This window comes from Pteronotus mesoamericanus, unplaced genomic scaffold, assembly GCF_021234165.1.
Source record: "Pteronotus mesoamericanus isolate MK-2021 breed Mesoamerican mustached bat unplaced genomic scaffold, CSHL_Meso_final contig_164, whole genome shotgun sequence".
Taxonomy (NCBI): Eukaryota; Metazoa; Chordata; class Mammalia; order Chiroptera; family Mormoopidae; genus Pteronotus; species Pteronotus mesoamericanus.
The window spans coordinates 27,317,501-27,344,989 of record NW_026555065.1 but is presented as its reverse complement, the minus strand read 5'-3'; the positions used below and the strand labels follow the sequence as shown (position 1 = coordinate 27,344,989).

At 36.6% G+C, this 27,489-nt stretch overlaps 1 protein-coding gene across 4 annotated transcripts in view; it reads left to right on the top strand.

Moving 5' to 3' along the window:
* Positions 1 to 27,489, top strand: part of CDIN1 (CDAN1 interacting nuclease 1) — a 211,209-nt gene that overhangs the window by 31,926 nt on the left and 151,794 nt on the right. For 2 of the 4 annotated variants that reach the window (XM_054565611.1, XM_054565613.1), the window contains exons 2-5: positions 14,899 to 14,944; positions 15,833 to 15,897; positions 23,557 to 23,617; positions 26,934 to 27,006. In XM_054565611.1, the coding sequence (XP_054421586.1) occupies positions 14,899 to 14,944; positions 15,833 to 15,897; positions 23,557 to 23,617; positions 26,934 to 27,006 (245 nt within the window). Of the gene's footprint in view, positions 1 to 634; positions 745 to 14,898; positions 14,945 to 15,832; positions 15,898 to 23,556; positions 23,618 to 24,831; positions 24,882 to 26,933; positions 27,007 to 27,489 lie in introns of those variants that run through there. The other 2 variants (XM_054565612.1, XM_054565614.1) reach the window with 2 other exon arrangements.

The following is a 27,489-nucleotide window of genomic DNA, read 5'->3' as shown; positions in this document are numbered from 1 at the left end:
TTTTTTCTTTCATCATAGTGTCACCTGCATTTGGTCTCACCTACATTTGATTCTTTTCAGTGTGCTTATGCTTGAAAATAGATTTCAGTATGTTTCCTTGATTGTCTGTACCTTAGAATTGAAAGAGTTTACATTCAAAGTAGACTTTCTAACATTTTTACTGTCACAGGTAGGGCAAAGCTGGTGTGATCTAGTTTCCTTCATCGGAAGGGAATGGGCTTGTGGGAGTGTTTGGGATGATTGGATCTGGCTGTAGACTTCCCTCGCTCCCCTTAACTGACATAGAACACGTTGGGAGGAAACCAAAGCAGGTGTTTCGGGGAGGGCGAGGTGGTGAGGAGCAGAGGAGGCAACTGCGGGGAGCTCTGCCATGGGGAGCCGGGCCCAGCAGACAGGCTGGCCTTGGAGATGGGGTTTGAGTTCCTGGCAAGAACAAATTCTCGAGTATCTGTAATACTAGACAGGTTTGTAGAGATAAGATCCCCATTACATAAAAAGCTGGGAATCATATTTTACATCAGCAGCTGAGTTGAAAGACATAAGGGGAGTCAGTGTGATGCAAACAGGATTTAATCTCAGGCACTGGCTGGAGTGCTTGGTCAAAGTTACTCACATTTGTCCTCCCTGAGGTTTAGGTTGGTCTGGAAGCCAGTCATGGGAAGACTCCTGGATGAGGTCAGGTAGCTCCAGGACGTACCAGGCAGAGCCTGGGGCTTCTAACAGGCACAGCGAGCACTTTCCCAGGTGGGTCCTGGCTCCCTCTGATCTGGACAGGGAGCACAAGCCTTGGGAAGTCATTCTGATGCTGAGAGGAGAATTTACATTTCTTATGTCAACATCTTTCTAAATATGTGAGACTCGATTCTTTGCAGCTCTGGGTGCACTGGGCACATCCAAATTTGGGGAGAATCTAATACAATGCAAGCTTCAGTTCTGTAGAATAAGGGGCATCTAATATGGTCCTTTTGGGTTGGGTGGTGTTTTTTAGGAACATATTGAAAACCAGGCACATTTTTAGAAAACCATAGACATCAACGTATGTCAACAGAAAGGTACATTTTTCCTCTTTGAATTTTTATTTCTTACATAAATAATATCAACATCAGAATAAAAAACAATGAAAAGAAAAAAAAATAAAGAAATCACCTGTAACTCCAAACTCTTACGCAGTTTTTTAAACTATTTTCTTCTATAGACCTTGAACACATACTTACTTAAAACTATAATTATAAACATAGTATAAACATAATTATAGATATAATTCACTTCAAATTATAGCTAAAATGAACTCATCTACAGCCAGCAGTTGCACAGTAACTTTACTGGGTGATGAATTCAGATCTGTCGAGATGAACTTTGATTGTGAAAAGGCAGAAGACTTTGTGCACAGGATCCATTCTTTCAGCAAGTGTCACAGTGAAGGCAACCCAATGCTGGAGGCCCTGGGGTGGAACTCTCAGGACTTTGGTCAGGAGGTGGCTGTCCTGTCTGATGGGAGCACTCACGTCGTGGGGTTTGGGCTTTGCTCTCGGTCCTGAGGCTTCTCAGCCTGAGTTTCTGGTCCTGCAGGGGATTCCATGAGCTGACTAAAAGTATAGAGTAACTTCCGTTTTTAGTTGACACTACTAGATTGAATAGATGGGTTTCAGCTAAGAATCTAGTGCTATTGGAGTAAGGTTCTTGACAGTAATTTTATCATTTGGATGCTGTGTTAAGAATGAAGGGTTTGAGGCCAAACTGCCTGTGTCCGCATGCCGGCTGTGTTAATTTGGATAAGATGCTTCCACCTTCCCCTCAATTCCTTAAATACTGCTGCTATTTTTATTCTTATAATGATGGCATTTAGGTAAAATGGTGCCCGGTAGCCAAGAAATTCTTCACCAATGTTGCTCTCAATGTCATCATCACCGTGATCACCACAACAATATGAATTAGTAGAGTGCCTACTTTTTATTAGACTGGTGAAGTTCCACAGAAATGGATGTTACAAATTGGATGTTCTAGCAAAAGTCGGTGTATAACAAAGCATAATTGTGCTGTGCATAGACTTAATGACTGAACTCCATCTCTGCTCATCCTCTGTTTTTCTTCGGACACCTAGAGACTAGGGGAGGCGTTTTCCAGCATTTAAGATTGGTTTCATTGGAGTGACAGTAAGTGCTGAAATTAACTGCCAGAAGGATTTGATTGTGAATTAAGAATAAAAGGCTTGTGGTAAGAGTTAGAATTTTGTGTTTACTAAGAGAAGAGCTTAACGCAGTTTAAGGCATTCCATTTGTTGTTTTAATATTCTCAGCATTTATTATTAAAGTGGGGTGGTGGTAGAATAATTATAGTCCCCATGATGATGTTTTTAAAAATGATTGAAAATCTACAGTTTTTTTCTAACTAATGTAGTAGAAAATATAATATCTGAAGCTTCAAATAGTTTGACCTCATAAGAATACTACTTCATTTCCTTGTTTAGTTCTTAATTGAAAAGCACAAGTTTGGCAGTTGGGGTTTGGGTTAGGGATAAAAGACACGGAGAGAGGATGAGATTGTTAGTACTATTATGGTAATAAAACAGAAACTTTATTTGGGAAGAAAGCAGTAGAGATGGTTGTTCAATCTTTATAAATTACAACAATTATAAAGTGAACCTGACCAGTCATTTCTAGTGTTCTTTTTATAAGGTCTTTGTGACCTACTAAATTAAGAAAGATTAGGAGGGCAGAACACATATTTTGTACAGAAATGAAATAAGGAAGTGTGTTAGTGGTTTTACACAATATTCTAAACTTTTTTTTACTGTGAAAAGGTTGAAAAGGAATGGTGCTTATTAGACATAAACTAGCAGCATAATGGTTACAGAATTAAATTGGCCACTAGGTGCGCACTCATTCATGTAGGATGCTGTAGAGGAACAGAATGACCCACACGTCTAGCAGAGTTTCATAAACTGAGGACTTCCCAGAGAAAAGAGGTCTATGCAGGCATTTTCTGTGTAAACCAAGCCAGAAAATATTTGAAATCCAGAGGAGGAGGCAACGGACACCAATAAGTAAAATCAGAACGCTTCATAAATCTCAGTATATAGAATAAGCAAGCTGATACAGGCACCGATTTGGTTTTCTGTGGAAGTTTTTAGAATCTATGTCCCAGGAAAGAGACACAGAGTTAGAAAAGAACTCAAGACAGAGCTTGACCCACCCCTAAAACTTGGAGAATTAGCTATCTAGCTGAGAATATTGAAGGAGTGATTAATTATCAGCTCTCAAAGTGAGGCCTATTGTGAAAAGAACCTCAGTGTCTTAATTCATGTTGGGCTTTCACAACAAAATATCATAGGCTGGATGGCTTAAACAATAAACGTTTATTTTCTCAGCGTTCGGGAGAGTGGAAGTGTGAGATCAGGTTGTCAGCATGGTCAGGTCCTGGTGAGGACACTCTTCCTGGCATGCAGTTGGCACCTTCCCACTGTGTCCTCCCTTGGCCTTTCCTTGGTGCAGGCGTTTGGAGTGATCTCTCTTTGTTCCTCTTCTCATAAAGCTACTGATCCCATCATGAGGGCTCTGCCCCCAGGACTTAATCTAATCCTGGTTGCCTCCCAAAGGCCCCTTTTCCAAATACATTATAATGTGGTCCTGTGTTACAGCATCTTAGAAAACTAAAGTGTTTGCCTATAGTAGGATGTTTAATAAGGTTTTACTTTTAAGGTGAAGAGAAAGTAAAATGATTTGGTTTGATATAAGCTGTTAAGAAAATTATCTGAAGGTAGATCAGAATCGGTGATATTTTTAGCTCTGAATATTACTGAGGAAAAATGAACAATGTTATTTGGTGCTATTGTAGGTCTTATGCTTTTGCAGAAGAAAAAGCAAATGATGCAATGGAGTTAAAAGATAATGATTATTGGTTAATGGTAAAAGTTATCCCATCGCATCCATGGTAATATCATAGATTGTCTACCAGATTATGCCGAACATTGTTTGTTGGAAAAGTGACTTGTCACTTTAATAGAAATGGATAACCATTGTTCTCTAATGTCTCATTTTACTTTTATTTTGAAAATGAAAGACTTAGGCTTGATCTAAAACTCCAATGATATCTCATCTCTTGAAATAGTCCTTTCACTAAAATAACTTGATTTAATAGTGATAGCCTGTTATAGTATCCCAAGTCCAATTATTTCTCTAAAGAGTAGAAGTTCTTCAAGTAGAATAAGGAGGTTTGAACAGTCTAGACTCCAGAAAGAACATGGGATTTATAGTGATGTGGTAAGATTAAAGTATAAAATGCTTGGGGGATTGAAAATGGGAAAGAATTGTGGGAGGCTAAAAAGAAGGTGCCTGAAGCCAAAGTTCCAAGTGCTTGGCCAACGAGTTTGAACTTCATTGTATAGGTAATAGACACCTCCTGGGATTTTCTGGCCAAGAGGGTAACAATCAGATATGTATTTTAGAAGCATTTTTGGTAAATTGGGGAGTAGGTTAAAGGGTATAGAGACAGGAAGCAAGGGAAGTAAATCAGGAAGTATTTAGTAGTAAGGGTGAGTAGGGACAAATGTGAAAAAACCTTTGATGGTAGAATCAACTAGACTTGGTGACTGGTTTGTGAGGAAGTCTCTGTAATCTTTGTTTCAGTAGACAGTTGGGGGGCAGAAGTGAGATCGCAGTGGGGTAAAGGCTGAATAGGATTCATGGAACCAAAGACCTAGACAAGGACATTTGGTACTAAAGAGAAACAGATAGACAATGGTTTGAAAGGTGGGTAGGTTTTGCCTTAGGAAGACAGAAGCATGCTTGGAAATAAATGAGGAGTAGCCAGAGCGAAGAAATGATGAAAAATATACTAGCTAATGCAGAGTTGGAAGAAAGTTGAATTTTTACCAACAAGAAAAAGATTATAAATATCTTCACGTACAGGATATTGTTATCAGGCTATCATTATTTGTTAACTTTTTCTTGCATTCTCCCTCTCTCTCTGAAAACCATTATAAAATTACTATTAATTAAGGATTTATTATAATATAATCTGAATTATTAAAGAAAGAAATCATTGTAGGAAGAAAAAAATTGGTGAACATTTTTTTAAAAATGTATTTGTTATTTATACATTGTGTTGAAGTTATAGCGATTGCTTTAGAGAAAAATGACCAGACATCTGGTCTTCCAAACAAAGTGAAGTGTCTGTCACCCAGGCTTCTTATCCTTTATCTGATTTTCATTATGGCTTGTTCTAAAAAGTTAATACGTAAATTTAATTAGAAAGAAAAGCAGTGTAGGTACTTAAGACTAATTAAATCAGAACATTTATAATAGGGCAGGACTTGGAGCAGAAAAGAATTTTAAAGATAAATTTATCCAACTCCTCTTTAATTTTTAATTTTTCCTTTATTTTCTCCAGATTATGTAATTTTTTTGTGAAATAAAACACATGCATAGGAAAGAATTGAGAATAATGCAGTGGACTCTTTGAATCCACCTCTGTTTATATTTGCTTGAGGTGCCATTTAAACTTTTACAAAAATGAAATCTTCTGACACCATTCTACAGTCCCTTTTCCCTTCATATTTTTATTTATTTATTATTTGAAAGTATTTTCCCTGATTGTTTTCTCTTCTCCTTTGCTTGAGGTAACCATTGTCTTAAGTTTAGTGTTTATAAGCCTCATGTGTTTTTTTAAAATATACTCATATATGTCCAGGATAACATATTTTGATGTTTCATACTTTACACAAATGATATCAAACGTAGTTAGAATTCTGTAATATGCTTTTTTTGTTTTGGGAGGTTTTTTGGTAAATACTATATTTTTGAAATATATCCATGTTGATATCTGGTAGAGTTAGTTCCCTACTTTATTTTTCAGAGCTTATTAGCTACTTATGACCATGTATTCTTCTTAATGGATTTTAAGATAAATTTGTCAGTTTCTACCATAAAACTATGTTGTGAATTTCATTGGATTCTTATCAACATTATTGATTGATGTATAGAGAATGGCAATTTTATTTATACTATCTTTCAACCCTTGATACTTTCCCTGTAAAAATACCTTCTCTCTACATTTAGTCAGGAACTCTTTTTATGCTCTTGAGTAATGTTTTATAATCTTCTTCAAAGGTTTTACACTTTTTTGTTAAATATATTTCTAAATACTTTATGGCTTTTATTGTGAATGAGAACTATTTTCTATTCCATTAATCTATTTATTTATTTATTTCTTTGGGGTCCAGTTACTTTCTGATACCTCTTATAAGTTTTTATAGTTTGTCTGTAGCTTCTGTTGTTTTTTCCTATGTAGAAAGCCATTTCATCTACAAATAAGGAGAGTTTTATTTTTATTCTTCCTTCTTAATTCTCTTATTACTTTTCCTATTTCGTGTTCTAGGATCTCCAGTTTGCTAGAACCTTCTAGAATAAAATCAATTCCTTTCTCCTTCTATCCAATTAATGCAATAAATATTCTACAGCTGTTATACATACCACTATCATTGCTCAATACTATATATTTATGTTATTTCCATCACGATTCCCTCTTTGTGAGTTAGTTAGGAGTTTGAAAACCTTTCTGAAAAATAAAGGTTTTGGGGGAAACCAACTATTTAATTATTAACTTTGAATTTAATTACCTTTTTATCAGATTAGTCTAACCAGGTCCTGAGAACTGTTGACAGCTTTATAGGGCTAGAGGACAATACTGAAAGATCAGGGCCCATCAAAGGTGGGAGCATTTACAAATATCCCAGGCTTTGATTGGAGGTGGAACTCTAAAGGGCTACATCCGAGGAGTAAATGTGAACTGAAAGTAAAACAGCTCTACATGACTCTACTTCAGCTTCAAGTTTACCTCATTGGCTTCCAAAATTAATACCTAAAATTGGGCCAAGCGGATCCTGGACTCCAAGTGCTCCCAAAATCAAATCACAATTCTCTCTGGAGAGAGATAACATCATTTTAGTCTTCAGTTATTTATAAAACTGTTTTTAAGTAATGCAGCACATAATTAAAGAAATACAGTTATCTGAGGAAACATGACAGTATGAATGAGAGCCACTAGAAACTGCAAAAATAGAGTCAAAGGAGCTTATTTATTGGACATACTAATCAGAACTTCTATTGTAATTCATTCAAGATGTTAAAAATTAATGAAAGATTCTGCAGGGAATTTATTTGAAAAAGAAACAAATAGAAGATCTACAAATGGAAAATACAATAACTGAAATAGGATGGATTTAATTCAATGAATGTATTTTACATCAAATTAGACATTACCGAAGAGAGAATTAGTGAACTGGAAGGTAGATCAGAAGAAAATACCCAGAATGAAACATAGAATAACAAAAAGGTGGAACTATGAAGAGAAAGAAATAAAGGATATAGTAGGAAGGGCTAATTGGAATTTCAGGGGAAGGAAAGAGAGTACTAAAGCAATGTTTGAAGAAATAATAGTTGAGAATATTCCCCCAAATGATGAACAATACCCAGCCACATATTTAAGAAGTCCAAAAAATTTGAAGTGGATTTTACACAGAGTTAAAACTATGAAAACTAAGAAATAAAAACATCTTAAAACCAGTTAAAGAAATAACACGCATTATCATTGAAAAGAGCCAGCATTTGACATCACCAACACATCTACACAGTGGAATTATTAAAAGAAAGTTATTCCAGATGGGAGAGTAGAGAAGGAAAGAATGAAGAGCAATGAAATGGTACATATGTGGGTATATCAGAGTGAACACTGACTATATATAACAATAACAATGTCTTGTGAATTTTAAGATATATGCAGAATTAAAACAATATCAATAATATCCTGTATGTCAGAGGGATAACTTTAGATAATGGTATAAAGTTTTTATATTTTCTAGAACTACCTTAATCACCAATTAGAAATAAGTTTTGATAAATCGAGGAAGCATATGGTTAGGTAGGAAGAGTATAGAACTTTCAAGTTGCCAGGGGAGATGTAATGACAAATAAGTATTAAATTAATTGAGAAGAGGACAATAAGGGAGTCAAAAGGAATGTATAGTGGCTAATTAGCATTTGGTAAGATGATACATTTAAACCTAAGTATATCAGTACTTATATTAAATGTACATGATTTAGCTATAGTAATCAAAACATTGTAGTATCTACAAAGATAAAACATATAAATTAATGGTAAACAAGTTTGGAAGTCCAAAATAGGCCCTCAGATATTTGTTTTCCTCAAAGGCACCAAAATAATTCAATGAGCAAATTATCTGTGGTCAGCTGGATATCTCTGTGAAAGTTAAAAAAAAAAAAATCTGTGACAGACTGCACAAAATTAATTCAAGTTAGGTCATAGGCCTAAGTATAAAACCTAACACTCTTAGGCTTCTAAGGGTAAAAATATGAAAATATCTTTAAGACTGTTGGTAAACAAAGATTTCATGAAAAGATATACAAAAAGTACCAATAATAAAATTACTTGATATATTGGATTTTATCAAAGTTAAAAACTCTTGCACTTTAAGCAGCACCACAAAGAACATGAAAAGGCAAGCCATGGACTTGAGGAGAGTGTGATGAGGTTGTACGGCAATGGGAACTCTCCTTTAATGTTGGTGGGAGTTTAGAACTGTTATAAATACTTGGAAAAATTGTTTGACAGTATGTACTGCAGCTAGAGGCTTCCATGTCAGATGACCCAGAACTCCACTTGTACATTTTTACCCATCACAAATGCATGCACACTTTGCACCAACAGACACGTGCAGGAGTGTTCATAGAGGCACTACTGTCATTAGCAAAAGACTGGAAGCAATACAAGAGGTCATCGGCAACAGGACAGATAAATGTGGCACATACTTATACCATAGTATGCGAGTATTACATGGCAGTGCAAATGAATTAACTGCACTTAAATTACCTTGGGGGACTGCACAGACATACTGTTGAGTGAAAGGAGCCAGATACAGGACAGCATACACTGTGGTTCTGTTAATACAGGGTTTTCAGACAGGCAAGGCTGACTTAGAGCATTTAGGGATACATATTGGGGTGGTAAAACAATGAAGGAAAGCAAGAAAGCAGTTAACATTAAGATCAGATTTATTTGTGAGAGGGAAGGGTGGTGATCAGAAAGAGTTTATTTTTGGGGGGAGGTGCGCGGGGGGAGTGCCAGCAGTGTTCTATATGTTGACCCAAGTGGTTGTATGGTCTTGGGTAATAAAGGCATGTTACGAAAAAGTAGGTTAAAACACTTGCAGTTTTAAAAATTTGTCCATAGACACACACCAGACATGGAGTGAAAGGAAGGATATACACTAGAATGCTACCAGTGGACATCACTGGATTTTATACAGAATATGTACTATTTTAGAACGAGGAAACTCTTTATTTAATATTACATAATAAAATTTATACTTACAGAGGGTGTTGTCCTCTATAGAGAAGATCAATTGGGTTTACACCTGTGTTGTTCAGAGAAGGATTTAAAGCTGCTCTTATATGCAGTGAAAGACACTTTTGCAATCACAGAGGCCCTTCAGGCAGTAGTATGGTTGTTAACAAAATATACCTTAGCTTCAGGGAGAATCATGGAAATGACCTAACAGTTTTTAATCTGTGACTGTTTCCTGTAGTCAGTAGTTCCTTTACCTTTCAACACACTAAAAAAGAACAGCATTTTTGTGTAGTTAAGTGAAGGAAAACTATAATTCGATTTTTTGTGAAAAGGAAATATTGTCTAGGGCCATGGAATTTCATTAAAATTCTAGACCTCCTGTGGCTTCAATTTTCTGTCAAAACCCCAACAATGCTCACCTTCCAAGGTTGTTTGGAGTATAATGTAGCACAAGCAGGGCTGTCAGTACACATGATGTGCAGAACTGGTATCTGGGAAGTGGTAGAAAACAAATGAGCATTTAGGTGAAGAGTTTGGGTTTTGGAATTGTGTATGGATTTTGATTTCGAGCTCTACTGCCAGTCCTATCTCTTTAATTGTGTATTTCATTTACCTATTCTTCCTTCATTTCTCCATTTTTACAATAAGGACAATAATAGTACCTACCTTAGAGGATTGTTGAGGGTAAGATAAAATGCTTTAATATAGTGTCTGGCACAAAGCAGGTGTTCATACAACTCCTGGCTCTTGTCAAAGAGCTGTTTTGCATGTGACTTAAGTTTATCAGCAAAATTAATTCAGTGCCTGGGATAGTAGCCACTTCTTTCCTATATATAACATAAGAATAGCTTTTTTAATTTTTGATATCAATTACTACTAAGCTTAATGTTGTCACCTATATAGTCATTAATGGGTATATCTGCTATGATTAGGCATAAATCATAGTCTGCATCCTTGATGTAAAGTTGGAAATTAGAAAGAAGAAATGGAGGAGAGGGTATGATGGATGCATTTCTTTTCCTGAATTTATTTTAATTATTTTTCCTTTTTTCTGCACAATAATTTCCCAGATTCTTTCCATTGCACATTGTAGTTATTGAAAAAAAAAGTGAAGTTAGCGGTAATGTATCAAGTCTTGCTCTTTTATTGAATTCCATTTTGATTTTGAGGAGGGGGCGGAGGCTCTGTGTTTCAGATTGTGTGCAGGTGTGTGTATGAAGGGCATGGGGGTGTATGAGGGAAGGTAAATATATTTCTTTCATAGAAAACCTTCCTTGACTAGTACTCTGAGTCAGTAACCACATAAGATCAGTGTTCCCTTGAATCCTTTCTCAGATTTAATGAAGTTGTTTATGCCTTATAATTGCGAGGTCTCCAGGCCTAACGCTGTGTCGGAGTATCCTGCCTTACCTCCTTTAATGGTTTACTGCTCCCCGAGTCCCAGAAATAACACTCATTTTGCTCAGATAATTTTGAACCCAATAGAGTTTAGACCTCTATGCTTCCTAGATTCTGTAGCAAAAGGAGCTTGAAAATGAAAGAACAGTATTTACTTCTTTATGGTCATTTTCAGAGGTTGGATACTTGAGAAGAGGAAGGGCATAAGATGTGCAGTATCTTCTACCTTAAGATTCTGTTTTTTTAAGTCTTCACCTGGGAGCATGAGGACTTGCCCATCATATGAATGTTGCAACTAAGTGTGCGCTGAACTCTGCCCTTAGTCTACGCTGTAACCATCTAACCCTCATTTTCTCTACTGTCCTTCAGGTTAATGAGTGTCTTGGCTGGGTTTGGGGACATGGTGAGTTAAAATGCTATATGGGGAAATGTGTTTTTTGTTGGTTTTTTTTTCTTTTTTTTTTTGCCTGTTTATACATACCTGGCATCTGAATTGTCTTGAATGCACTATAAAATGAGGGTTAGTAGTACCCTATCAATGTTTAAAATCCCTATGGAAAAATTATACACACATCAATTTATGATCTCTAGGCACATCAATTTAGTGACACAGTGACAGACAGAGGAACAATTTTAAGGAAGCCAAATATAGTAGCTGCCAGCTAAGAAGAGATTCAGAAAGTGTAAAAATGGACAATCCCTTTCATGTATAACATCACATCCCATGCACATGGCATCATAAGGGAGCGCCCTGTCTCAGAGCCCTCCCTCCATTAGGCCTCCTCCTTGCCCAGCACATAGAAACCTTTTTTTAAAGCTTGTATTATTACTCAAAAGAATTGTGGAGGCTGGCCACTTCCATCCCTGGCCTCTTGAGCAGTTCTGCTGTGTCCTTCCTCAAGGACCTGGGCTCTTTCCATTCTCTGTCCTGCTGTCTTCGGTGTTGTAGGCTTTGTCCTCATGCTTGTTTCTATGACTGCTGCTGCCCCATACAGCCATCTGTCACCTGCCTAGGCAAGGTCATGGAGCATTCTAGGGGTCCTCCCAATTGCTCCTTTCTCAGACATGGGGAGGAACTTAGTCTGGGATGGTATCATGGGAGAAAACATAAAACTGATTTTTGAAGAGGTTTTAATAATGTATCAGGCATTTGTGCAAATTAAGTGACCATTTTTGAATGTGAAAATTTATATGCTAAGTGACAGATGAACAAGGCCTGTCCAGAAGGTATCCAGCCATGTAATATGAAAAATAGAAACATTTATTGAAGAAGATACAAGAAACATTGTACATAGGACAAAGATGCCTCAGTCCCCTTCAAAGTAGGCACCTTGGAACTTCACAGTTTTCCCAGTCGCCGTCAGCTGCACCATCGTATTTTCCTGAATCTCACTGACAGTTTGACTTCTCTTCTCTTTAAAAGGTGATTTTAGTTTTTGGAAAAGCCAGAAGTCACAGGGCACCAAATCTAGGATGTAGGGGGGCTGAGTCCTGGGTGATTTGATGTTTTGCCAAAAAACTGCACAAGATGTGATGCCTCAGTGGGTATGTTGTCATGATGAAGCTGCCAATCACCATTTACCCATACCCGCAGCCTTCTGAATCATTTGAAGAGTTTCCGCAGAGGAATGTTCAAGCTTAATGCAAAATTTGATGCAGATTTATTGCTCTACTCACTGAGTCATTTTGAATGTGACAGCCACACAGTACACGTGCTCACTCAACGGCCTCCACCGTCCCCACTGACTAGTATAGTGAAGTCATCGTTGTTCACACATGCACATTCCAGTCCAATCTCCTTAACTGCCAGGTTACATCGGTGTGGTACAAACCGTTCTTATTATGTTAACAATGGTTGGGCTTTTTCCACACAGACCTCATACGTTCCAAAGCCAATGTGGTCCTGAAATATATGAGATTTCAGGGTATGATTTACTTCACCAGATCCCCCCAACATGTATGAATATCTGACCGTATTTGAGGAAGGGTTGTACATATATGTTGGAAGTTTCTTCTAAGTCAATTCCTGTCTACCTCATTTAATTTTTTATTTTGATGTCATAGTTCCCCATACCTATAACGTTAGGACAATGTAGATACTAAGTGGATACTGCTGATTGATTGATTGTGATATTCACATTGGAAGAAAGAAGCAAATAATAAACACTGGAGCCAGGGTCTTAATTGCATTAAAATTACTTTATGCTCTTTACATGTAAGGCTTGTTCAGAACTTCTATAAGCTTGGCACATACAGGAACAGAGAGTAGCCTGGCAAACTACCTAGCAGAGGTCATTTAGTTCTCTGCATCTTTATCTTGTCAGCCAGACCCAAAGCACCTTGGACCTCGGGCTGCCTTCTGTTGTTACCGTGTTAGATAACCCATTTTCTCATTTGAGGTCTAGCCAGTTTTTATTCCCAGTGTAAGCTGGAATCTCCTCTCTAATCCCCCTGGCCACTGGGAGAATGGGTTGCTCCATAGGTTCTGTCTATGGTTTTAGTTGAATTCTAAGCAGTTTAAAGACATTTTCTTGGCTAAAGACATTATCTCATCTGGGCATCTACAATCACTTTTTTTTTTTAATTCGCAGTTTAGTTTCCTCCTCTTTATTCTCTGGTTTGAGCATTACAAACACATTTCTTTCCATCATATTTTTGGTACATTGAGACTGACATTTTGTCTACCATTAAAGGTTAACATAAATATATTTTGCTTTAGGATTTGGAGGGGTCCATTTACTGCATAAAAATATCTAATTTATTGACTTATTCAGTGGTTTACAAATATTTGGGTTTAATTTTCCCATTTTTTTTTTAGAAGATGGTTGTCAGCAACCCTATGAGGATATGTGGTTTGCATGTGATACTCAGGCAAGTCAGGTATAAGATTTTATGTATAAATTGGTTCTTTGAAAGGTGGTTTTCATTTTTAAAGGAAAATTTAAAAAATGGATTCTAATGAATTTGTAATTGCATTAATTAATTTCTCAGTACTTTTGGGTTATTGAAACCATCCTTTAGTAATTACCAGTTTTCCTTAGTAAACATTTATGTGTTTCTTTTTAACCTACGTTTTATAATCTGACAAGAGTGGGAAGGGGTTAGAAACCAAATCTAGGGTGGAATAAAGAAAATGCCAAAAATGAAACAGTGAATAAAGAAATACACTGCCTTTGTTTTTATTTTACACTGCCCAACTTACTCTGAAGAGCTTAAGAGGTTTCATTCTTGGGAAAAAAAAAGTTATTCACAGTGCTCTGGTGTACTTTAAAAGTCAAATTATTAATACTGTAATTTGTTCAGATAGCATTTTATAGGAAAATATATCAGAGATAATTGTTTTCAAGATACAATCAAGTAGATATAGCTACAGAGAACAATCCAAAATAGTAGCAATAGGGCATTGATTGTTTTTTAGAGATAAAAATATTCTGTTCCATTTTTAAATGTTAACAATTGTGAGAGAAAAAGTCCCACTTGGGAAGAAGGTTTTCGAGGCTGCCTCACTGACAGGTGTTGGACAATGCGTGGTGTCTTAGATGAAGAAGGCGGTCTTTGGGAATGACTCACATGAAGGAACTCAGCTTCCTGCGGTGAAAGCTGCTATTTTCAAAGGACGCCAGTGTCAGTGGGAATGTCCTCGTGGCCTCTGTGCTACTTCTAGAGAAGACCAAAGTTTTCCCTCTACATCTGAGACAGCTACAGAAGAGGATACCTGTCGGCTAACAACAAATTTCAGAGTGTTTCCAACAAATACGCAGCACGTTTCCTGTTGTTTGTGGGACTTAACTCTCTCATTTATTAATGGAAATAAACCTTGCCTGCTTTTGATCCCTTTTAACATCATTGCATGCTACAGATATGATTTGCAATCATTCTAAAGTTTTGTAAAAAATCCAAATCATATGATACTTGGCTCTGAGACCGTCCACATTTTCCCCTTTCCCTTTTTCTCTCTCCTTGACCTAGCAGCAGGAAGCCTTTGTCTGAGGTGTTCATCTGGAACAACTTTTCCACACTTGTTTTCATGTTCTGTTAGATTACAGGGCAGCAGGCCTACCTTTGAAGCTCCTTTCTCTTTTGTTTCTTTGCCGTGCACTCCAGTAATTAACTTTGTCCTTCTTTTATTTGTTCCAGTCAATCGCAGGCCACTCTGCTGAGCATCTTCTCCCAGGAGTACCAGGTTAGAAGTTTTCTCCTTTGTGAGGGTTGACAGGTGCCTAATTGAATGATGAATGTCCCTTTATTTCTTTGTAATTGAACTGCCAGCTCTCTGATTGGGTTGGAGGATGTTCTCCTTTCCACATCAAGCACCGCCTGCGTCTCAGTGGAGGCCTGCCAAGCCTACCCATCCATCTGTCTAATAACATCTAGCCTTTGCTTATTTGGTGGACCTGTAATAAATTATGCTAAACCATTATTATTCTGACAATAATAATTTCCCTGTGTTGCGTGGTTCCATGTGCTAAATGTTTGCTGACTTGCACTGTCAGTGCTGCTTTCCATTGCTGACAGAGATGATGATAAATGACCATTGCTGGAGTGGCAGAAGGCAAGAGAGGCAGAAAATGGAGTCATTTATCATGAGATGACAGATGTCAGTCAAGTGGCAAGTCTCGATGGAATTACTTTTTGTAGTTTTCAAATAAGTTGTTTTTAAGCAATGTTCTTCCTGGTTAAAAATGGCAATTGGATTGTAAAACTAGAGTGCAGAGGACTCAGATAGAATTGAATTGAGGGAAAATTAATACAAAGGTTTTCAAGGGAACAAGTTTTTCTTTGCTCTCTGCAACCCTAAGCAAACTTATTTAGATTCAATTGCTCTGACCCTGTTGGCTTTTACATACATACTGTACCTTGTGGTACAGTCTGAAGACATCCCAGCCAAGCAGTGGAGATTAAAATGTGTCGGTTCATGGAGTAGAAGGGAAAAAGACCTAACAGCACCCAAATCCCTAAACCGTTATTCAGTTTGCTTTTTGTGTTGGATGTTGGGATGAAGAAATTGTTTGTTTCTGTTCTTGAACCTCATCTGTGACACAACATAAAGATCTTTTCTGTTTTGTTTCAGAAACATATTAAAAGAACACATGCCAAACATCATACTTCAGAGGCGATTGAAAGTTATTACCAGAGGTATGACCTGCCTGCCCCACTAGAGGGTATCATAGTACCTATTAATTGTAATAATAATTATGAATAAATTAGGTTACTAAATTAGTTTTCTATATAACATTTGAAAGAATTTTGTTTTAAGTCTGTTATTTAAAACTTCACATATATTTTTGAATGATTTCTAAAATGCTTCATTTTGTAGATTTAAGGGATATAATGAGACTGCCTTGAGTTAGGGTGTATGTACATATTTTGTAGACAGTCATTACAATATTATGAAATCTCAGTTGACTACTGGAAAGTATGTCTTGTATAAATCCGTATGTTCATGGGTACCTATATCTGTATGGATGTGTGAAAGTTCTCAAAACAATTTTCATTTATTTCTTTACATCAACAAGTTGAAAAATGTATTAGAAAATAAGATTGAATTTTCATTCAGTTGTATTTTTCATCATAGGTGTTGGGTTAGCCATTTTGGGGTCGGGGTGAGACATATGCCAAGTAAGGTCATGGAGATATATAATAATATACTACTGTTATATTTTAAAAGTTTTTATTTTAAAAAGAAAACCTTGGGCATTAAATCAACATCACAGTGTCCATGGGATATTTAATTCCAGCCTAATTTATTATAAATAGTTTTCAAGCTCAGTTCTAAAACAAACAGGATACTTTAACTCTTTTTAAAAATTGTATTGGCTTTGCAATCTGACTAATTTATAATGGTAAATAGTAATGATTTCCATTACTATTACTACTGAAATTGTTGGCTTCTTAAATATTTCAAGGGCATATTGGAAAGGAAAATCTTTGAATATATGCTGTTAAATTATTACACTTAAGATTGACAGATCAACCTTTCCATGGTGAGAGCGACGCTACTAATTTTAGGTGAATTTTTATTCATGAAAATTTTATGAATGAAATTACTGTATAGATAAAATACTGGTGTCATGCTTTTGTAAGGTCATTTTTTGAGATTTGAGAACTTACTGAAGTTTGATTTTATAAAAATTACGCATTCTGTATGATGAAAGATACATTCAGTTTTCACTAGTAGTATCTGTTAAAGACAGGTGAGCACACACACGCACACACACACATAACTTCTGTGTCTAGGAGAAATCCCCTCTAAACAAGTCTTTATAAAATTTGAATTGATTTATTCAAAAGTCATACTGTCTTTAGTGAAATTAACATTTAAATTAAAATCATACACATAAGACTAAGAATGGTTCATGAAGTTCTGTGAAGCCAACAACTGTTTTGGCATTCAGACCCTCCAAAGAAAGACTGAAAAGTTATTTACATGTCAAAAGTATATCTTTGCTTGTACAATTACAGTCGTAGGCCATCATTAAAACGTATGGTTCTATGTCCAGATTTTAAAGCCTTGTTAACCTAAGTGAAGGAAAAGAGAGCATTTACTAGGAATTTGGAGATCTATTATGAGGCCATTTTTCTCATTGTATACAGGCTGTTTCAATGGATGATTTCCAAGATCTCTAGGTGCTGCTTTTTAAAATCTTAGTTTCATTAAGAAGTATATTTAATTATAAAGTATGAACATACTTTTTCGGATTATCTGTGTAGTTTAGACCAGAAAAAAGAAATTGTGTTTTGTATGGTTACTAAATGATGAACAATTGAGTGTGTAATAATGAGACTATAAAAATATATTTGTATTTCTGTACATTTATTTAAATGTGAGAGTCTCAATATTTTGAGAAGTCACAGACTCTGATACAAAAACATAAAGTTAGGCTGTAATGGACAAACTAATGGGAAAGCAGTCTGCTTAGCTTTCTATGTTACTGCGCTGCTCCCTGACTTTCTGCCCTGCACTTTGTGCTTGGAGACAGGCTGTGTTGTTACCTTTCGGAGGGATTGACCTTACAGGCCTCTTGGTCTAAACGTGCAGGTTGTATGTCCTTGTATTCTGTAAGGTAAATTGGCCTTCAAACAGATTTTTTGTTTTCCAGCTCATTAGAATGAGGGAAAATTTTATTATCTCAAAATGTAATTTAGCAACTTGACAATGTTAACAATTTAAATTTTTTGCTTTTATAGAAGTAGTACTCACCTATTGTAAAAATGTAGCACATTTGTGATGATTTTAAAAAGGAGTGAATGATAGCTCATAATTGTGGTGTTCAGAGATAACCACCGTGATATTTTTCATTCTACTCTTTTGTCAATCCATTGTTGTATTGATGAGGTCATACTATATATGCAATTGTGAATACTGAATTTTATACTTGGAAAAATGTCTATGACGTACTGCCATTTTGTAGAAAGCTTTTGTAAACATTTTATTGATTGCATTACTTCATCATATGAAAGTATCATAATTTATTGAATTATTCCTTTGTTGAATATACATGTTTTCAATGCTCTCATATTATAAAAACTATGATAAACATTTTGATGTATAAGTCTTTGCCTTTGGATTAGTTCTTTAATATTTCTGTATCTATAATTTTTGGTGCAAAGTGCATTTCAAGATTTTATTATATGTTGCCAAATTACTGGCTAGAAAGCTTGTAATGGTTTCCTAGTAGCAATTTTAGAGAATTCCCAAGTTTTTTGCATTCTTGATAGCATTGAGATGATTTCTATTCAGAATTCGAAGCCTGTATTTAAAACCATATAATCCACAGTACGATTCCATCATACTTATCTGAAACTTTACAGTATCCAAATATCATAGAAAAGTGTTTTCTCAAGCTTTTGAATGATAGAGGAAATTTCTCCAGTTCTTCATGTTGTGTAGGTATAGTCACAGCTATAAACATTCACAGCTTGAATGTTTATTTTGAAAACAATGTCCTTGTACTAATGGCATTTTATTTCCAAATGGGAAACATACTAGATAAAATCTGTGTGCACACACACAGACGCACTCAGGAATTAGTAAGATTTGCAAGTCCCCATCAATGGTGAAGTTGAGAAGCATTGTCTCACATCTCCTCTCTTCTGCCAACACACAATGTCTGTGGGCCAGCTTTATCAGCTTTAGGGAATCAAATCAATTGAATTTCATTCAATTGGTAGGTTTTCTAAGTTTCACCATTAGAGTTATTATGAATATTTTAAAGACCAAGTAATTTTGCCTTATATTTAAAATCATATATAGTATTTTAATCTTAGATACTAATGTGTCTCTCACACACACATGATAAAAACCATAAAACGGACCTTCTCTGAGAAAGGATGGATTCACCTCCAAGGCATTTGTTAGTCCTCCTGTGGCAAAGCTAGCGGGTGACATATATCTTCTGTGCAAAGCATTTTTTTATTTGCAAATAGGCATTAGGAAGATAGCTCAGGTCACCTGAATGTAGTGTTCAGGATCACATGCTTGCATCCCAATTGTAATTCAGACCTTCGCTAAGGATCTGTTAGGTGAAGGTTCAGCATTCATTTGTGTAGCCCGACCCCAAGCAGCTTCAAGTTTAGTTGGAGAGACAAAGAAACCAGGTGGAAAGTCTGTGCTGTAAGTTTGCATAGGGTGCTTTGGGGATACAGAGGAGGGTAAGATTAGGAACATCTGATTATGTCCTTATTGAATATTTTTTGTAATTAGCATGCCTCTCTGATCGCATCTCTAAAAATATGAAAAAAAACCCTTCTGTTGCTTTATGTGGGGGACAATTAAAGTTCTCAGAAAGAACAAATACAACTTCAAATTAATTTTAACTTCTTTTCCCTAGCACTTGAGACGCGTTACAGGATATAGTTGGGAAACAGATTGGGGAATAAATACATTCGGAAGCAGGTCTGCCTTTTTCAACAGATGAAGGCACCTCAGTTGCTTTTGGTTGATCAGGATTCCATTTCAGAACTTCTCTTCTTGTCAGCTCAGAGAGCCCAGATGAATTTCATCGGTACCCTGGGGTTTGGTTTTTGTATGTGACCAACTGGGAAGCTTTATTAAGCTCTTAATGAGGAATTTCCATTTATGAACATACTTCAATATTATATAGACTGTATAGACAGAGTGAGTCATTATTGTTTGACCATCTCCTGTTACTCTAAACTTAATAGAAATGTCCCATTGATCATTACCAGGATAATGATTGATGCAGTGTTTACATGAAACCATGTAATTTGGACTCAGCAACAATTCTCTAGTACAGGCAGTGGTCTGAGGTCCAGCAACTCTCTTGTTATTTCCCATCAGCTGTAACAAACTCGACTCTGGTCACCCTAGAGCATTTCCTGGTCCTCAGATACCCAAGCACATTCCCGACATTTGCACTTACTAGTATCTCACTGGGCTTGCTCTTCCTCCCTTGGCTTGCTGCTTTCCCTCTTGCAGGTCTCAACTCAGTGTGACTTGTGTAGAGATGGGCTTCTTGACCAGCCCACCCCACTTTACATTTTATTGTAGCATTTATCATGATATTATGTATTTATTTCTCTGTCTTTTCATTGCCTGCTTCTCCACTGTAATATAATCCCGCGAGACCCAGAGCACGCACACTGCTTCACCCTGCCCACATTCCTAGCAATTGGAATTCAGAAATTGGGGTGTTCAAGAAAAATATATTCTCCCCACCCCAAGGCAGGCCACCATGGGAGATGGGAGACTGGAGCAGGGCCGTTGAGAGTTACTTTCTCCATCAGTAACAAGCCAGCTTCACACCTGAAGTGGAGCAGGGCCATTGAGTCATTTTGCATGTCAGTAACAGGATAGCTTCATTTCTCATAGGCAAAGAGGGTTATTCTGCATATCACCAAGGCTAATCAGGAAGTTTTGAAAAACTTAATACAGAATGTAACTGGGAGAGGGAGGAGGAGAGACACGGGCCTTGTGGGAGAGAGACAAAGGGACACAGACTCTGGGGAACAATGTGAAGACCACGCAGGAAGAAAGGACTCTTGCTAGAGGGCCATGAGAAGGTGCCACATGGTTATGGATTAAGAGCTGGAGATCACGATGATGAAGAGGATGGTGCTGAGAACCGCAAGAGGCCTGCCTAGCCAAGCCCCAGACTTCTGTTTTTTTCCTTCTGAAGGACAGTACCTCTGACTGGCCTGACTGGGCAAAGCGGGGAGGCAGGACTGTGTGTGTTGGTGGGTGTTTTAAAGGGATTTTGAGATTTAAGAGCGACATTTAGCCATTAATCAAACCAGTATAACTTTTGAATAAATAGTTCCTTTCCTTTTCACCAAACTCTGCCATTCAGAGCCGTAATTCCAAGGGTGGCAGGCAAAGGACTTACAACTGAGGGACCATGGGGAAGGCTAGGGTCGTTGCTTCAGTAATAGCATCTGGGCACCCCCCGCCCCTGCCACGGGTCCATTTGCTCAGTAACACCTGGACACATTAAAAAAAGCACACCTCACAGCCCTCCCCAGGCATCCTAGGTCCTCGTCATCCGGGGCGCTGAGGCTTGAGTGGGCTGCTGTTTTTCTCATGGATCCCCCTGCCCCTACACCTTCCTCCCAGAGCCTTCAACATGTATCCACCAAGACAAAGACTCCATAACCTGCCAAGGCCCTGGGCACCTGTCCTCCCAACACCGCAGGGCCTTCTTTGGCCTCTCCTGAGCCCTAAAGACCACGGAGCAGTGACTTGGCCTGTAAGGTACCAGGCAGGGCAGCTGCTATTGTGCAGGAGAGAGAAGAGCGTGACTGAGGTCCAAGGAACTGCTCATGGGTATTCGGCCCATCATACAGAGAGAAAAAGCCATATCCTCTGACACCAGTGTGACTTGATTCTTGTCACAAAGAGGCCCTCCTATCACATGCAATCAGAGGGGATAGCGATGGGGCCGGGGTAGGGAGTTAGCAGGAGTGCGTGCAAAAAAAAAAAAAGAAAATCTCTGCGATGGCAGGAGCCATGGAAGTTTTATTCCCTACTGTTGCTTCAGAACCTAGAATAAGGCCCAACACATAATTAGTGCTCAAAAATATTTGTGGAATAAATGAATGTTGAGTAAAAAGCTGTAAAGATACCCTAATATCAGTATTGACCTAGCAGCTGTGACCCAGAGTCTGAACCCTTAACGTATGTGTGCTTTGGGTGATTACAGACACCCAAGGAGCTGGTCTTACTTGACTGAGCTGATTGGTCATTCCCCTCAGCAGGCCTACCAGTGCAGTGGGAATGTTGTAAGATGATGGGAAGTTCCTATCTGACCTATTTCCCAGGGATCTTTCTATAAACCACATTTGCCACTTTTTCTCCTCCTTGCTTCTGAAAGTACTTATTTCCCAGTTAGATTCCTAAACAGTTTATTCAAGAAAGTCCCCAAGATGTGGGAAATGGACTTGTTAGAATTATTTTGTAATTGCAGTGATCCTGAAACTCTTTCTACTTTGAATAATATGCTTTATTCCACTTAGTTTATAGGAAAATTGTACATCTTTATAAACATACTTGTGAAATAATATAATTTAATATCTGTTTCTGGCATTTTTTTTGTAAGACCTCATCTGACTTTGATTTTTACTATCAAACAAATATTGTTAATTTATTCACTCAAACAGCATACTACAGAGATAATGTCCAAATTTAATTATATTTTCTTGTCCAATATGTCTTTAAGAATTATTTAATTTATGAAAAAAGTATATGTGTAATATCATTTATTTTTTTAAAAACTATATATGTGTAATATAATCACGTATTATAAGCCAAGAACTGTGCTAGGCTTAATAACTTGAATAAAATACAATTCCTCTATTCTCATGGGGCTTTTAGCTTTAGAGTAAGAGATGGGGTAAAGTAGACAAGTAACCAGGCATATACAGTACGCTGTGTTGAATGATGGAGAGGTGTACAAGGTGCTTCTCAGTTGTACATGAGGGACACTTAGCTGACTTCTGATTTGTGGTGGATTGGAGTGGGTGACATGTAAGCTGGATCTTGAGTTCTATACGTGAAGGTTGGAGAGGGGAACAGTCACTAGAAATGAGGCTGGCCAAATAGAATAGGTAGGAACCAGGTTTCAAAGAACCATATAAGAGCTTGTTATATGGTTATAATTTAATTTTGAGATTTAATGTGGGGCCTTTGAAGTGTTTTAAGGAGGAGGAGGATGCATTCGAATTTTTGTTTTAAAAGAATCATTTTGGCTTTTATGTGTGGGATGGATTTTGGGAACTTTTCTTTTTTCTTTTTAGTGGGCTTAGAGGATGAGGAGGGCTGGAAGTTATGACAGAGATGCAGAACAGATAAGATGATGTCTTATATTGCCTGTTAAAGGTGTACTGACCCACTGATGACAAGTCTGTCCCATTCTTTTCTTAATAAGGTGTCAACCAGTCCTATGAAACAAAAGTAAATAAAAAGACAGTATGGGTTCATGGGTGTTTTCAGGTGAACTTACTTCCTTTCCATGAGATGGATGTGATATGGATGAAGCGAGAGTGTTGGGAATAGTTCTTTTTGAAATCACCTTCCTGTTCACTTTACATGTTGGAAAGTAAAAACAGGGGAGAACGATATGCTCACACCTCCTTGACCCCAACTTCTGTTCGTATCCAGTGGTTTGGAGGTAAGTCGTTTTGTTACCCCTTTCCCGTCAAAGCCTTCCTGTGACAGTAGCATACTTTAGAGTTGAGCGTGGCATCTGCCCAGGAGAAACGTGTACACACAGGGGATGCTGACAAGTCTGTGCCAGCCTTTTCTTGTCACTGCATTACCACTTGCTTTGTCTTATGTAGGTACCTGACTGGAGTGGGGAAAAGCGGAGCTGCCCCAGTGCTCCTGGAGCTGGCCAATGAGGTGATGTTATTGTTGTTATTATATTTAAACCTGTATAAAACCTAAGGGTCCTCTGTAGACTAGCTTTGCTCAGAATTATAATTAACCTTTGAAAAAAAGATTTTGAGGTACACTAGACATTTAAATTGCTCCCTAGTCTGTTTGTACTTTTAATTATTGGACAGAGAACTTCATAAGTTAATAAGTCAGTTAATATAATTAGTCTGCCTCTTCTGAGGCAAATGCATAAACAACTTCTTGATTTCTTATTTTGTGGGAAATTTCAACCAAACAGCTCAGGACATGCTCTTCTTTGGATGTGTTGTCTTAATTTACAGTGAGAAATACCTGTGTCAAGTAAAGAGATGTATGCCAAGAAAGTCTTTACTAACTATTATAACAATGAAGAGAGAAATACATACTTAAAGATGTAACATTTACTTGATTCATTTTTTTTTGTTAGCAAACATTTATTGTGATAAATGATACGCGCCTTGTAGAAAAGTCTCTTTATATGAAGAAGCATACTGTTGCTATTAACAGCAAGTATAAAGTGATTTATTGAACTTATTTGCTAACTCTGATCGACTTCTGTTTGGGGAAACAAATAATAGTCTTATATTTGAAAAAGGAAGCCCTAAAGATTTCCCATGAATGAAGAAGCTGTAAAAAGTTCATAATAGTTGCAGAGAGCATACTGAAAAAATAAAATATTTAATTCGTAAACTTTAAAATATTTATCCACTGTAATAAGAGCAATACAATATTTAGTCTGACTTGGAACTGATATGCAAACCTCATAGGGATGGAATGAAATGTACACTGTTTTCATGTTGCATTATAATGGAAAACATAGAAGCAAGGCAGAAAATGTGTGTTTGCATTAAAGATGACTCGGTACTGTGAGCATTAAGTGTTGCAGTAGCAGCAAGTTCTACATGTTACATTAGCAAGGAAGGATGGCTTCTCTCACGGCTGCTGTCTGCTGTACACCACTATAGTCAGCAAGTGAGCAATTACCTATCAGTTACTGGAAGGTTTTAATAGTCTAGGCAATGTCTACACCATCTGATAGGATAGTTAACACATAGAATGTATTTCTGTTCTCCCCCCTAACAAAACATGTATTTTATTCATTTTTTTTCTATTTCTAGAGAAAGGTGGCTTTTAAATGTCTTCAGACTTGTTTGTTGTGAGTCAGTTCTGTTAGCAATGGAAGGTATTTCACAACTAGGATTTAGTGATTGTCCTTATGAAAAAGAAGAGTAAGCTACCAGCATTCTAGGTACAGTATCTAGAAAGAATGTGATGCAAATGTGGCTACTCATTTTTATAGATGATATTGATGATTTAAGTTTTATATAGTAGTAGTTTATATGCATTTGAATTTTTAATGGATATTTCCAATGAGCTTAGCTTCTTTAGCTGACCTCAACTTCCATCTTCTAGTAATATGGAAAGTTTTAACCCACTAACACATTTTTCTATGTCAATAAATCTGTTATTTACTATGAATATATAGCAGTGTTTAACCAAATAAAAAGAAATATTTATTTAAAGATTTTCCCTCTTTTTTGGCTGCAGATAAGTTCAGAGATAATTGTACTCTGCGAGATTGCTAATCCATTAGGGAAATTTGGGAATGACTGGTATCAGATTATGGCTTCTAAACAACCAAGCTGCCATTTTATATGATGGTTAATACTTAAATGACATATGCTTGCATCTGGTGACAACTGATGTGATGGTCATGCTTTATGAGTCAGTATATATTTAATCAGTAGAAACTGTAAAAATTGATGAGAAATATATAACATTGTTACATTACTGTGTGCAGCAGCTCTCTTGAACAAAAACACTACACTATTGTTGATTTGGGAGTAGGGACTATATGTGGTCATTGTTGATTTAATAAATGTCTTGATGCCAATTTTTCTATTTCAAGTCTAAAATGAACATTTTAGGAAATCTCACTTTGTTAGTAATAATAAGATCAGTCATTCTGTTCTCTCCACACAAATATTTTCAAGTGAGATTTGAAGCACTATGAATTTTACTTACATGCTAAATTCTGACATGAAGCATGATGGCCCTATTTCAGAGAAAGATGGACACATGATTAATATGAAAATTAGGGAGATGCAAGTACCTGAACTAATAAGGTAGTCCTTATTCAGGCTGGACTACCTTCAGTAATTTCACCATTTTTCATGTGTCAGCTCTGATGTGGGTTACTAGGAATAAGCAGCTTCGTGGAAAGCATTTCTTTCTACTTGGGGAATTTAAGGGCATCCAAGTACATACATATTTGAAAAAACTGTTCATACAAATGAAGCCAGCTTTTTTGTCTAGTTACTAAATCAAGAAAAAATTTTGGTATGAATACGGGACTTGAAAACCTGTCAAGAAAAATTCATAGTGATAATATATGAGGAGTATTTGCTATCTTATACCTAAGATAAAAAGACTTGTTTTAGGGGAGCATTATTGCCCTTGAAAAGCACAGACCAGTTTTCTGGTGAAATGAAATCAATGGTTAATGAAAGATCTGAGAATCAAAAAGAAGTAAATACATTTCCAAATGAGTAGATACATTTTTAGTTAATTAAAATGACTTTAGACTGTGTGTTCCCTGTTTTCTGTTTCATCCTTTATATATATATCTCCTCCCTGGGTTCTGTATTAAACAAATTGATTAAATAACATTTTTGGTAAGCCTAAGGAAGATGGTCTTATAGTGCAGGTACTATTGTTTATTCGATTATTAATATTTATGCAGTATAGCTATTTTTCTTCCATTAAACAAGATATTTTATACACAAAGAATTTATACCAGAATTTCAATTTAGTCTTTAAAGATAAATCAGTAAATTCATATTTTTAATGGCTAACGACATAATTCAGTTTCTGAAAACAGTTACTAAGAAAAAGAATTTTTATTTGAAATTGTTTTGAAAACAGTGCAAATATAGATATTTGAAAAGGAAGAAGAATGGCTGGAATAAAAATAATACTGCCATCCAATGGAAAAAAATTGAGGAGAGGTGAGAAAAGCCCATTTCACTTTTTTGGGTGAATACTGTTTCCAACTTGTTCCATCCTTTTTGCTGCAATATTACATTTAATAAATTTCGCCCGTTTATTCTTTTCAACAGCACAGATCATACTTGTTATAATTTTATTATGATGGAAGCCACCAGGAGTGGGAAAGATTTTAATGAATGATGCTTGCTGTGGTTGATTAAAATTGACTTAATCTTCAGTGTTGACAAAATATTGGAATACCAACTGCTTGCAGAACTTGACAGTTTTAATTTTCTATTTCTGTTTTGTAAAGGTGGACTACGCACCCTCATTAATGGCTCGGATCATACTGGAGAGGTTTCTACAGGAACACGAGGAAACTCCACGTGAGTTACCTTTTTTCTTTTTTTTTAATGGTACTCTTTTACTCCCTTCCCCCAATTTAAAAATAATTTACATGGCATTTCAAGTCACTTAATGAGAGCCAGATTCCAAAACAGCTATCATGAACAGTTAATGACAATTGAATGTAATATAAAGGACCACCCACATCTTAAATACTCTTCAAAATAATGCTTTATTCTTTGTCTAAATTCTGCATTCACCTCGCCATTCAGCAAAATAGACAATGTGTATCAAACTCAAAAATTGATTCACCTTTCATATATAGAACAAGATACATCATTTAAAAAACCACTGTCAGGAAGTGACTCTAAAAGAAACATTCATCCTTTTTTATTTTAATTCAGCAAGACTGGAGAAATACTACTTCCAAGTGCAAAAGTGAGTTTCACTGGTCTTCATACAAGAAAAATAAAATATAAAAAAAAGGAAAGAATAGAGCTACAGGAGGAGGTTCAAGCCTAAAT